The following is a 14540-nucleotide window of genomic DNA, read 5'->3' on the forward strand; positions in this document are numbered from 1 at the left end:
CTTGCCTGGGTAATATTTAATCAGAAGTTAGCTTTTCAACATGGCGACACGATCTCCAAAAGTACCATTTCTCCAGCAACGCCCGATGACTCCGTGATCCATCGACGTCCCTATTATGATATGCAATGCGATGCAATACAAAGACGTAATTAATCAACTGCAACCGTGACTTATAAAATATGATTTATGCCTCTCAAGTTAACGAGTTAGTTCTAACGACGACCGTACTTAGGCTACATATCCATGTTGTCGAATAAGGTGTTATTTCCCAACAAATGTTTTAGTTATACAAACTCAAGTAGTTTCTTTATTCTATTCTATCGATTTAATCTTTATTCGAAATATGGCATCATTACCTATCTAGCAAACTAATTATTCTAGAGCTACAAAAATTATAGTGAGCATATAATAATATTAGGAATTTACTATAAAATTTTTAGTGTCAACACAATCACCATTTTCTCACAAAAATTTCCACAAGTTCACCATTTTCTCACAAAAATTTCCACAAGTTCACATTTTAACAATATTAAATATTTTAAAATAATTAGAGCAACCCTAAAAACACATAGACTTATGTGAACCAAATACTCTATCAGGTAGATCATGATTTAGGAACTCAATGAAATTTGTTCCATAATTTTTGGACCCCTAAATGATTTTATATTTAAATAACAAAATCAATTCAGAATTTATATTAGGAAATCTTCACTAATTCCTTGGAAAAAGAAAAGAACACCGTGGCCCACATGCCCCACAGCGAGCGTGGCCCACGGCCAGCGAGCCGGCTCGGCCCGTAGGCGCACAGCGCACGGCCCAAGCGCAGGCGACGGTAGGCCGGCCCAGACAGGGCGAACACGGTCCAAGCGGTGCGGACGCGAGCGGCCTAGGCGCGGGCGGCGGCAGGCCGGCCCAGACGGACGCTTGGCCTAGGCGGGGCAGGCGGCGTGGCACATTTGCGAAAAGGCCCCTGTACTTTCTTTAAATTAACCCATGGTACTCTAAACACTATTCAACACTATTAACATGAGTCACGTATTTTTCAATAAGAACCCTGTATTAGTTTCTATTCGCACTATCTCACCTTCTCTTTCCTACGGTGAAGGAGAGGAGCAGAGGACGGCGGCTCTGACCGACCACATCCCGCCCATCCTACACACCCGCCGGTGATGGAGAGACGGCGTGGGGCAACGACGGTCCTGGATACGCACGGTTGTGGCCAAAGCTCTTCCCACCATGGCCCGTAGAGATGCGGCCGCGCGCAGCGGCGAGCGCGACGGCCGGCAGCTAGCAGCGATGGTGCTGCGGGGCGTGGTGGCTGGCGAGGCTGGGCTCCTAGGCACCGGCGGACAAGGCGCGCCCCCGGCTAGACCCTGCTCATGCTGGGGCAGGGCGCAGCGGCCTGGCCGCGTGCGAGCTGCACGGCGAAGGCTCGAGCAGGAGCCACGACGGCTCCTGGCGATGCGATGGCAAGGCTGCGGCGTCCATGGCGTCCGTAACGCGAAGGCAAGGCGACAGCTGCACAATGGCTGGAGCGAAGGGCGAAGGAGCAGGCGAGGCGGAGCCACGCACGGGCTTCGGTGAGAGGGAGGAGAGCGGCGGCGTTGCGGGACCACGGTCCAGCGCGGGGACACGACATGGCACATAGGGCGCACCTACGCGTGCGACGGTTGGCGACGGGAGCGGCCACTGGAGGTCGCCCGAAGCAGTGGGTTCCGCGTGGAGCCGAGGGGCGCGTGCGCTTGCGCGCGGTGGCTGGGCGACGGCAGAAGGTGGTGGCCGAGCTCGGGCTCGCGCAAGACAACGCTGCGGGGCGCTTCACCGGCTCCAGGCAGCAGGCGGGCCGGCGCGGATGACGGTGGGGAAAAAAGCCACTAGGTGCGAGGAGGAGGAGCGCTTGCGAGGGCCAACGATGGACAGGCAGGAGGCGGCATGGTGCTACGGCCACACGGGAGAGGCAGCGGTCCAGAGCGGACCGGGGGCTAGCGTGCGCTCGCATGAGGGAGGGCCGGCACCGGTGGGCGTGAGGCGCGGCGACTGCGGTGGTGCGGCGTGCCAGGGCAAGGGCGCGGACGCCAAGGTGCCGATCGTAGTGGTAGGCGAGGAAAAGCAAAAGGGCCTACTACTACTTGAATGCTCGGTGGTGCTGTAAGGAGCGCACACTGCTGGGCTACTGGTGCTGTAAAGCACCTGCTCGACTGGCTGCTCAACTTAAAACTTCGGACACGACGCAAGCGAGGGAGAGAAGAGAGGGGCGTAGGCAAACAGAGAAAAGAAAGGGCAAATGATGACTCGACAACGCGGCGCGACGCAAATAAATTGGATGACTGACTCCGAGTGGGGGACGCACCACGTCGCCTAGCGATCAGGACGACAGTGAGGTACCTTGTCACCCTAGAAGCCGAGACCGACGACCACTAAGTGACGACTGCGAAGCGGCACGGATGTACGATGGGGTAGATGGATCAAGAGGCGAGGAATGCGCCAAGATCACCAACGGCGACGTCACAGCGGTGACAAGACCCTGCGCGTAGCCCACGTCCCGACGTGGCCAACCAGCATGAGATTAGGACGCGGTAGCGGCAGCGGGACAACCCGTCGAGAAGCGGCATCGGCAGTGCGGCCACAGAGGCGAGACTGGCAACGAGGCCAGGGCGCAGCAAGGCAGCGACGAGGCTAGGCGTGCACACAGGCGTCCATGAGTATGTTGTATACATGTGCGGCGTGCGTGTGTGTTGCCGTAATTTTTAACATGCCTAAACCGAATTAATTTCAACAACTACGCATTTCATACACTAGTCCATACGTCATACTAACTCGTAGAAACAAAACATCTGGGAACTAATTAACCCGTTGTTCAATATAATTCGCCAAAATTAACACTTTTAAACATAAGTTAAATTTTAAAATCTGAGAAAATCATTTCGGTAATTTTTCTTATGCCTAAATCTCGGTGCTAAGCAAACTCGTAACACCAGAGGTGTTACAAGAGCGGCCTCGCTCGCCGGCGTTGGTGCCAGGCTGCGGCGCAGCGGACGCGCAGGGCGAACTCTGGCCAGGCCACCGCGTGACAGACGGGTCAGGGCGGGGCGACACATCGGGCGAGAGGCGAGAGCGAGGGAGTAGAGAGAGAAAGAAGGAGTGGGGACCGGCAACAAATATGGGGCATGTGGTGTCAATTTGGTCCCTTTAGTCCTAATATGTCTCACCCAAGGGACTTATGTATTTTAGTCTCTAGTCCCTATTTTAATCCCTGGTGTTTGGTTCAGAGAAACTAAAATTTAGTCTATAATCCCTCATCTCATGAAAACAAACAGGGCTTAAGTACGGTGCATGTCTGATTTCAAACAAATTAGAATACAAAGTGTTTCCATGGTTCGCTATTTTCTCATGTGCCCGTGGTAGGAGCTAGAGAAGATTGTTTATGCACGATGCCCGAGTCTTACCTCAAAATGAATTTAAATGCATGACATTGTTACCCATTACCCATATCAGTTAAAACAACACACATCCAGTCACACTACGATATTATCAATCCCAAGACGAGGATGTGTAAAGTCGTTCAAGTAATCACGTGTACCAAACTGTATGTCCTATTGGAAAGCACAAACGTGTTTACTGGTACAAACAAAATAAAAACTAATATTAATTCTTTAAAAACATATACAATCTTATATATGGACTTAATCAGATATAAAATTATTAATTTGGGATAAATGTAAAGGTTACTTCTTTTTTGACCGAGGCAGCACTGCTAATATCTGTGAGCCAGTGACCGCTAGTCGGCCTGCCACACTGCCAGCGTCGCTGTTCTCCTCCACTTCTCCCCCGTCCCTCCAAACCCACCTCCACCTGCAATCCAAATTCCCAACTTTAACACTATGTAAAAAAAAGATTCCTATCATATTAAATTTACGGTACATGTATGGAGTACTAAACGTTGACGAAATTAAAAACTAATTGTATAGTTTGGTTGTACTTTGCGAGACGAACGTTTTAAGCCTAATTAATCAACGTTTAAACTATTATTACCAAATAAAAACAAAACGTCACTGTAGCTGCCCAATTCTGCCCAACAATTATTACAGTGAATCTGCCGCGACCGACTCTGCCCAACTAAACGAGGGCTCACACACGCTCCTCCTTCCCCATCCCAATCACTCCGTATATATACACGCCAGAACCCTCTCCGACTCCACCCAATTCCCCCACTAGCTAGCTAGCTAGTAGCCACTCCCAATCTCAGAGCGCGCCGCCGCCGGCCAACACCGCGGCCAAGAACCGAACCCAGCATAGAGCCAAGCCAGTCCTAGCCAGCCAAGAAAGCTGGGGAACAGCCTGCTTCCTGGGAGGAGGAGGAGGAAGACAAGGAGAAAAGGGGATCTGGAGCCGACGCCCCGATGCCGGTGACGGGCACCTCCGTGGCAGCGGCGGCGACGATGCTGGCGGCGGCGGCGGCCATCTTCATCACCTTCGTCATCAGCTTCTACCTCTTCCTCTGCGCCAAGCGCTACCGCGGCACCGCCGCCACCATCGGCGGCGGCGATCTCCACGACAGGGGCCGGGCCCGCTTCGTGTTCGCGGGCGCGGGGTGCCACGGCGGCGGCGGCGGCATGGACGAGGCCGCCATCGCGGCGCTGCCGAGGAAGGAGGTGGGCGCCGGGGACCCGCCCGCGGACTGCGCAGTGTGCATCGCCGAGGTGGGCCCCGGGGAGGCGGCCCGCGTGCTCCCCCGGTGCGGCCACGCCTTCCACGTGGAGTGCGTCGACATGTGGCTGCGGTCCCACTCCACCTGCCCGCTGTGCCGCTGCGCGGTCGCCGAGGAGGAGGACGACGCCAAGCCCGTGCCGCCGCGGGCGGCGCCCGAGGCGGACCCGGAGTCGCCCAACTTCCCCACCAACGTCCTCTTCTTCGGCTCCCAGGATGCCGTCAGCACCCGGGGCGCCGCCGCGCCGGCACCAGCGGCACCGCCGCCCGTGTCGCTGCCGCAGGCGCCCCAGGCGGTCCCAGGGCCCATCGCCGGAGTCGCGGCGGTCGTGGAGGCGGCCAGAGTAGCCGCCCTACGGCGGCTGCTGGGCTGCAGCGGCGCCACGCCCACGCCGCCGCCGGCGCAGCAGAACCAAGACCGCGACTTGGAGTCCGGGCTCGGCGGCGGCGAGACCAGCGGGTCGCCGCCAGTGAAGCCGCAGTAGAAGGCAACTCGAATCTTGGCTCCGTTCCTCCTCTCCTCGTTGAGCCATTTGATTTGAGGCAACACGGGGAGAGGATGGAAGCAAGTGTACAGTGATCTGGTGATCTGTAATCAACAACTACATACCACTGCTAGTAGAGGGAGTACTTGTTAGTGATCTGTAAACGAAGATTGATGGATACATTTCGGTGTGGATTACGCATCTCCCTGTTCTCTTTCTAACATAACATGGCCCGGTGAGATATTGATATGAGTAGGAGTAAAAAATGGATAGAAGTGTCCTCAACGCTTGCCCTGGCATTTCGCTGTCGAGAGCTTCACTGTTGCCACATGCGCTCGCCCTGCCCTGCGGCTACGGATGGCAGATTCGATTGCTGTTAATGACGAGACAAATATCTGAGTGGCAAATGGCAATGCAAAGCAACACCCCATGTTGTGCAGTTACCAGCTGCCGCTGTCCTGAGTTTCCTGACTGCTGACGCCGGTGCTGCGATATCTCTAGAGCCAACCAGTTCAGAAGCTACTAACGGTCTGGCGGTACAGCAAAAACCCGAGGCCAAAGCCACGGTCCCACGGAGGATGTAAACTCGGCCATTCGAGATAAAAGCAAAGACCCTCTTCAAACATTCAGTCTGCCTTGTCTCTCACGCGTGCAAGACATCCACGAGGTTTCCGCTGCGGCCAAGCCTTCCTGCCTCGGTCCCTGCAAGCACCGAAATAGGAAGAGCAGGCCTCCAAAACCAAGTGTGTTCACCTGCTCGGGTGAAAGGCGGCTATCAGGTTTTCGGAGAGTGACTACGCGACTGCTCGATCCTTCGACAACCTCATCTTCTTCCTGGCGTTTGTGGCATTGGTGGGAGATGGGCACTGCAACCTTTCTGCACTGACTCCAACAAGCGCTATGTCGACTAGCGCAACCTGCTCTAGTGTCGCTGGGTATGTTCTAATTCATCCCCTATCTTCAGTGATTAAAATCATGATCATTAGTGTCATCTACATGTTCAGATCACTTAGATCACACGTACACATATATGAAGCCACAAATCTATTCTTAATTTTTTCTAGATTAAATTAATACTAAAATTGTCTAAATTTCTAACACCATGAGCGTGACAATAGAATCTTTCTTTTTTCTCATTCACCCCTGAATCTTCATTTGAATTCTTTGTAGATCTTGTACGTTCCAAAACAAGCTTAAGAGGAGTGTGTGTATATACACAGGGAGAGTATATTCAGTAGTCACCTACAAAATAAGTATTATGTAGCCACCTTCATTTACGATAATTTTATATACTAATTTACGATAATGTTAATACATATTTACGATAGTTGAGTTACTATAACACACGGAGATATTTACCATAACGTTATAGTAAACCACTTAGTAAGGAGTTACTATAATCTCGTAAATTAACATATAATTATCGTAACTTAAAATGGCTATAGAATAAGTTATTATGTAGCCAACTACATGATAGGAGTTATATATATATATATATATATATATATATATATATATATATATATATATATATGGCAAACCCGAGCAGTTCGACGTTGGATTTGCAACAGGCAGTATACTTGCTGGGCTCACTGACTGGAGCGGTTGTTGGGCAAACAGCAAAACGTGTCGAAAAACACGTGGACGCTGACGCCGCTGCGGATAGGCTCGCGTCCCGTTCCAAATTCGCATCGGCCCGCCGAGTCATCGTCCCCATCGCCTCTCCTCCATAATCATAATCATAATAATCGTAATCACACGCAAGGCTACAAACCACGTCGGCGTCGTCGAATTATAGTGCTCTGGCCCCTGCCTTCCCTTTCCCTAGCCCATGGCCTACATGCCGCCGGCAACCTGGCCCATTGCCTCGCCATCGCCTCGCCCAACAGTTTCTTCCCGCCGGCCGGCCGGCCGGACCTGTTCGTCACGGCGGCGCCTTTCCTTCCAGACAGAGCCAGGTATGGATGTATGTATGCCCGTGAACCGCTTTCTCAATCTCCTTGCTACTATCGCGTCACGAGACTGAGATTTTTACAGGAACCGGACTCGGTCAAATCAAATGTGATATATTCATCGGTTAATATCTCAAAAAGGCCCCCCTCTTTAATTTCCACCAAACCTACGGTTGTTTTATAGGGCTTGTTCGCTTGTTGATTTCTGGACTTATAAGCCTGGCCAGTACAGATTCGTTGTGAGAGAAAAATATTGTTAGCTGACTGATAAGTCTTGGCTGAATTCAACAAGCGAACAGGCTCGTAGACCTGTTTACCTCACATGGCTCCTGTTTGACCACACCAAGCAAATATCAGTAACATTTCGGGGGCGCAGAGAATATATAAATAAATAAAAAAGAACAAAAGCATCGTAGTGGTACGATAGACATGATTTTTGCAAAACAAAACATAGGAGTATTGCTTTTGTCCACATAATCTATCATCCCATGCTCCTGCGTGACCGATAAGTTTAAGGGACATTAAGTGGCACAATTTAAGTTTAAGAAAGGAAAATAAGTGGGGCAATTTCATTGACAAAATTTGAGGCTCAAAACTAATCAAAATTCTCATATTTAGTTTAAAAAAAATTCTCATATTTAACCTCTTTCATCTGCTCATATTTTAATACAGCTTAGGCTCTGATTGGATCTATGGGCTAAATTTAGCCTAATCTAAAGATTAGCCCTCAGAACGAATGGGCTAAAGTTTAGCCCATAGAGTAGTTTGGATCCAGGGCTAAAGATTAGCCATGTACCCTACCATAACCCATTGCCCCTAATTAATATACATGCACAACCATGCATAGGGACGGGTGGGGATAATATGCGTCTTTTGCCCCACATGACCACTTTTAGCCCTCTTTGGCCCACCTTGGAGGGGCTAATGAAAAATGAATGGCTAAAGTTTAGCCCCACTTTTAGCCCACCTGTTTGTATTCATGGGGGCTAAAAGGTGACTAAAAAAGATGGGCTATACTTTAGCCCCATGGATCCAAACAGGACCTTATTTATATACTTTGTGTAGCCACCAGCTATTTCATATATTCTTCATCCCCTTCCAATGGTATACATCGGTTGAAACCTTAGCTAGTTGGAGCTACACTCATAGAAGAAACGATTTAGGAGATCGCTTCTTTGATTAATAGAGGCGGGCGCATCTAGAGACCATCTTCGTAAATGGTTAGTAAGTAAATTCCCATCTCTAAAAATTATTTAAAGAGGCAGACGTCATAAGAAATGGGTAATTCGGGTGTTGATTTAGGGAGGTCTACTACTTTAGAATATTTTTCACAGTCATAGATATGGGCAATTTTAAAAAGTGTGTAATTTATGATTCTTCTCAACGGGAATCATTACGTGCATACTAGGGCATTGCTGTGGCAGGAGGCGGCATATAATAAAAAAAACTCGGGCCACGGGGTAAACACCCCGAGCTATTTTAGCTTAAGGTAGATGACTTCTCACCTAGCCCGAGAAAACCTCCGAACCTCATGCCCCGTCTGCACACAGGGGCTTGTTACCCGGTGAGAGGGCCGGTCCATTTTACTTGTGCTTTGGGAACACAGGACAGGCGAGGTGTTTTTTTCCACATCATCGACCAGAAAATTCGTGTGACCAAGGATTCAAACTCTTGTCACGGGGAACGCCACCCGGAGACTTGACCAACTGGTCTAGCAATCGTAGGCGCGACATATTATAACCTATCGGCGAGCTTCTAATTTCTCTCTCTTTTGGAGGGCATCACCATGGAGTTATTGACCAAGTATATGGATGAAATCTTAATATAATATACTTTGTCATATTTGAATCGTCCAATGATGTAATGCTTTAGTTTTCTCATCAGGATAGAGCTTGTGTGAAAATTGTAATTATATGGAGCAGGTTGCAAAGTGCAAAGGCTGAAAACTAATTAAACATTTTTTTTCAAAAAAAAGAAAGTACCTATCGTCGCGTCACTTCCTTGAGCTAATTTGAATTTCAAACTCGCTGGAATCTTATTAGAGATAGGGAGGATAACCTATTCGGTAGCCTTAAGTTGTCCCTATACGGTTTAGAAAATTCTATATACGTGTGACGACATGACAGAGGAATAATAGGGTTATTAGGCGGCGGATAGAGAAATATAATGACGTTGACTCCATGGACACAAGATATATATACGTATGTGGTCTTGTACGTATGATATGACTTTCCCTTTCTTCGCTTCCAAGTGAGCGAGATAGAATGGTGTCCACATGATAATGCTGATGACCCGACGGCGGCCGGGATAAGATGTACGTTATGGGTTTTCAAATTTTAAATTGACAGGAATTGATAGCCAAAGAGGCTTTTCCCTCAAACTTTGTGGCCTTCACCCAGGAAATGGGCTGCCAAATTTCAGCTTTTGTGCCCTTCGATGAACCACTCCACTGCGAAAGTTTTTTTTCCTTTGCCTTGCACGCAACTTCCAATGTTGGAATTATTTTCCTTTTATTTTCTAAAAAGAAAAAAAGAACAATTTCAGCGCACAAACAAAAAACCAAATCGAGTGGCAGTATGATGCAACCAAGGCCGGCACGGCAGTGAACATTGCAGCTTGTCTCCAGTTGAGCCAGCAAAGCTGCACGCGTGAGCGATAAACTAGGAATTCTCCGAATAGCCACGTAAGGCATGCAATATGGTATTGACAAATGACAAGCCTGCCTCAAGCGAGCGTGAGGCGAGTTTATAAACGTGCACCAAAAGGGCTGTGGATTCCTACTTTCTTAGTGACCCTTCCCAGGTCCTAAATATGATGGACTCGAGGTTTCTCTTTTGAGAGAGTGGCTATGATTAGTCAAAGGATGCAATTACAATTAGGCCTAGTGATTATAGCTTAGCTAGTTGTCATCATCGTCTAATGTAGTGCCAACGAACGCACACATGCCCCCCACATTATACGCTAGAGGCTCATGATAAGCTGCTCTTAGACATCTGTTCAAGGAAATGAGTTAGATGATATGATGGAACACACTTTCGTCGTTTATGACTGATTTTTTTGTACATTTTTTTGCCTAATACACAAGTGGGTTAACTAGAAGATTATTAGGCCCTTAGGCAAGTTAAAATTTGAACCGATTTCTTACTAATAAACTGCGTCGGCCTGAAATATAACGCAGAAGCATTTTATATGCCATGCTATCATTTCTTGACGTCTCAGGCTTTGTTTGGCAGGACTTATTGCTGTTGCGTCTGATTTGTTGTGAGAGAAAAACACTGTTCCATGACTGAAAAAATAGGATTAATTCTAGCTTATAAGCTCGAGCGAACAGAGCTTCAACTTGTCGAATTTAGTGGTAGTAACTACAAATAATATATAAACCAATTGAGTGAAATGAGAGTGTTATTGATAAAACCTTGTTTTGAATATAGTACATAAGGACTTGTTAGCTAGATAAAAGAATGATATTTGTCTCCCTGAAATACAAATTGTCGGTGTGAAAAGTGATCAACAAGTAAATATTTATAGTTGTGCCGTGCGTTGTGATCGGATGTGGCCTAGCACTCAATGACACATGATTTATACTGGTTCAGGCAACGTGCCCTACGTCCAGTTTCAGTCGGTCGGTGACTTTATTTCTGAGCCCAGTTACTCGAAGTTTGCTTTGGGGTTACAAACGAGTAGGAATAAGAAGGGGGTGTTAAAGGCCCGGTCGGACTCTGAACCAAAGGGCCGAGAGTGACGGGGGCTCTAACGTGTGCTAAGTATTGGAGCGTATGCTCTGTGTAGCTTTAGAGTTCTAGAGCTATTGAGCTATTCGAGTTCTCAGGTCCTCGAGTGTTCGAATCGTCTAGCTTCTCTTTTTTTAGGAGAGCCAGAGAGCTAGAGAGCCAGAGAGAGTTTTTTAGGAGAGAGGTCATCCCCTTTTATAATAGAAGGGGATGGCCTTAAAAGTCAGAGAAAGAGAGAGAATGTATACGTGTGCTACCTAGTCTTGTTGCCCACGCTGTTGGGTACGAGATGGTCGTCGACGCCCATAATACTGTTTATGTCCAGATGTATGTGGCAGGCCCTACCGTGTTCGCCTGGTATGGCAAACATTGACGTCTACAATACTGTTTGTGTTCTGACATGCCTGGAAGGTTACATAGTGCCCATCTGGCATGGCCTGGGGGCACCATCCTGCACGTGCGCAGGGTACGGTCCTCAATATTGCGTTTTGACTTGAGCGCCTTACCTTGTCTGCTCCGCCTGATCCCCGGGCCCTCACCGAGCGGGCGTACCCGGTCGGTCATTCTCAGTCGGTCCCGACCGTATCGGTTGGGGATGAGCCGTGAGCAGAGGTCTGGCGTTTCCCGGTCAAAAAAAGGAGGTTGGAGTCGGACTGTGTCCCCACCTTGGCCAGGCCTTTCGGTCAGGGACCAGATCAATCTTCCGGCCTGTCATTACGTATCTGGGTTGGTCCGGGAGGCGCGCGTTGTCGCTACGCCATCTGCTGGGCCAAGTTTTTGTAGGGAAGCAGGTCCACTGGGGACCCTGGGTTTATGAACCCGACAGGAGCCCCCGAGCCATTTTGGGACTTCTGTGAAGTCATAAAGGGGTTGTTTACACTCGTTTCACGAGCGCACCCGATGGGTGTAAGATCGTGGATTACCGTCGGCTGAGACAGAGTGCAAACCTAAAGTGTCATGCGCGTCCGAGGGGTCGAGCGAGATGGGGCGCCAACCCAAGCGTCGGGCGCCAACCCAAGTGTCGGGAGTGGTCGAGGGGTCGGGCGAGACGGAGCGCCAACCCAAGTGTCGGGCGTGGCCAAGGGGTCGGGTGAGACAGAGCACCAACCCAAGCATCGGGCACGGCTGAGGATGGAGCGCCAACCGAAGCGTCAGGCGCCAACCCAATTGTCGGGCGTGGCCGAGGGGTCGAGCGATATGGAGCGCCAACCCAAGTGTCAGGCACGGTTGAGGGGTCAGTCTAGTTTCATGCGTTACCCCATCCATGGTTTCTGCAACCGGAGGGGTTGAGCTAACGTTGCTTGCCTCGATGGCTTGAGTGACGCACTTGGTGAGCTTAATAACGGGTATGTCCGAGTCAAGTCTAGGTCCGTCGTTAGTAACGGGGTCGGCATAGCCCTCATGTGGCATTCCACTGCTCCTTAACCTGTCTCTCGGCTAATGCCCAAGCCATTCCAGAGACCAACTCAGGTGGCCCACGGGCCTCCCCTCGATGGAGATTCTATGGGCATGGCTCGAGGTCAAGATCAAACGAGAAGGTCGAGATGACCCTGTCTGCTTCTGAGTGGATCGGGCGAGGGCTACTGGGGCTCATCTATGTTTTCTCCCCTAGCTCTATTTGATGTGAGGCGGCCTTGAGCCCTTTGCGGGTCGGCCTTCGAACCTCGGTCGGTCATCGCTCATATCGAATGAGGCGACTACCGCTTCGTGATGCAACACGAAGCGTTGTGATGCAACAACTACATATGCAATGCTTGGATGTATGGGATGAATGTATGGATGAATGTATGAATGCATGCATGCATGAGAATGGATGAATGAATGATTATGCACTAGAAAACAAAAAGGGGGTTTGGTAAGGTTACCTCAATGGCTTAAGTGACGGGTCTGGGGAGCTCCTATCGGATATGTCCGAATGGGATCCATGTCCGTCGTTCGTGACTGGGTCGGCATAACCCGCATGAGGCATCTCACTGCTCCTTACCTGTCTCTCGATAGCCACTCGAGCCGTTCGATCACCTCAGGTGACCCGTTGACCTCTCCTCGATGGAGATTCCGTTGGTGGGCCCTTCCAAACCCTGCCTGGGAAGGTGAAGGATTGTTTGCATGCGGTTGCGCCTTATTTCCCATGCTTGGGTTGCGGTAGTGGTGGGCCCTGCCTAGGCCTCATCCTGCTAACTGGGCAACATTTTGTTAGGCAGGGCGTGTCCCATCAGCCAGGGCCACGTCCCGCCCCACGCCTTTCCGCATTAAATAGGGGGAAGGGAGAGGACTTTACTCCCATTCTTTCGCCTTCCTTCAACTGCTGTCATTCCTCCTTCCCCCTTTTTGCAAGTATGTTCGTGTGTCGTGGCAATTTCTAGGAAAGAGGAGGGTAGAGCGAGGGAGAGGAGAACTCACAGATTCATTCATAAATCTGAGGTGTGATGTCGAACTGGAGGCCTTCCAACATGGATGAGGAGGTGCTGGCCGCCTTTGCTCCCATCGAAGGAGGTAGCACATTGGAAGGCTCCTACGCTAGGGAAAGTTGTTCCATAACCCTAGGCCGACGAGGTCATCTCCTTCCTTGCCTTCCACAAGCGTGGCCTCGGGTATCCCATGCACTGGTTCCTGCACGGGCTCCTTAATAAGTGGGGCCTGGAGCTGTAGCATCTCAACCCAACTAGGGTACTGCACATCGCTGGCTTTGTCACCCTCTGTGAGGCCTTCCTCGGGATGGAGCCGCACGTGGACCTCTTCCAGTGGATCTTCAGTGGGCGAGCCCTGTCCGAGGGGAAGCCGCCTAGAATCGCATCGGTTGGGGGATTTGCCTTGCAAAAGAAGCCAAAGCCATCGGTCCCCTACCCTACGTACTCCCCCTATGACTCCAACTGAGGGTGGCATGGTGAATGGTTCTACATTAGAAACCTAGCAGAAGCGCCATTCCCAATGTTCACCGAAGAAAGGCTGGAGAGGAGGGAAAGCTGGTCGTGGGGTCCCGCCAGTCGGTAGAACAAGTTGGAGGTTATCGAGATGGAGCTTCAGAGGCTTGTGCACCATGGCTTCGATGGGTTGCGGGTCTTCCATGCCTTCTTCTGCTGTTGGGTCACCCTATTGGCAAAAAGAACGTGGCCGATGTGGGAATACTCTGGCCCGATGGATCCCAACCATGTGTCGTCGGAGGAGTTGCCAAAGGATGAAGTCTGGAGTCATCTTGATCGAGTGCTATAGTTAAGGGATAAAGACTGCCTTGAAGGGATGCCTGGTCCCATTCATGCCATGAAGCTATCCAATTTGCTATGCCCCCCTTTTTTGTGACATTTTCCTTCTTGTTCTGATGTTTTGATTGATTCCGAGTTGCCCATTTTGAAGGGACTCATGGCCGCATCTTCCAAGACAGCCAAAAGGCGCGACTCGATAAGCTACCCAGAGGGAGGTGGCACTTGCCAAGAAGTAGAAGAAAGCTGAAAAGGCCAGAGGAGGTTCGATAAGGAGAAGGAGATCAACCGACGGGTCTGGGGGGGCGAGAGCCGAAGTGACATGGAGGTGGAGCTCAAGTCGGAGGAGCCCACGGAGATGGGTGACAACACAAGTACCTCAGAGGACGAAGGAGTTAGGGGGTGTTGTTGTGACCTTAGTGGAGCACTGTGAGCCCGCAGTTGCATCCATCGGCGGCGGGCGTGATG

At 50.2% G+C, this 14540-nt stretch overlaps 1 protein-coding gene across 1 annotated transcript; it reads left to right on the forward strand.

Moving 5' to 3' along the window:
- The first annotated feature begins 4161 nt into the window (after window positions 1-4161).
- Window positions 4162-5393, forward strand: LOC136539738 (E3 ubiquitin-protein ligase EL5-like). Its single transcript, XM_066531710.1, has one exon. The coding sequence runs from the start codon at window positions 4401-4403 to the stop codon at window positions 5190-5192; it is 792 nt and encodes a 263-aa protein (XP_066387807.1). The 5' UTR covers window positions 4162-4400; the 3' UTR covers window positions 5193-5393.
- Window positions 5394-14540: the final 9147 nt, after the last annotated feature.

This window comes from Miscanthus floridulus, chromosome 2 (genome assembly GCF_019320115.1).
Source record: "Miscanthus floridulus cultivar M001 chromosome 2, ASM1932011v1, whole genome shotgun sequence".
NCBI lineage: Eukaryota > Viridiplantae > Streptophyta > Magnoliopsida > Poales > Poaceae > Miscanthus > Miscanthus floridulus.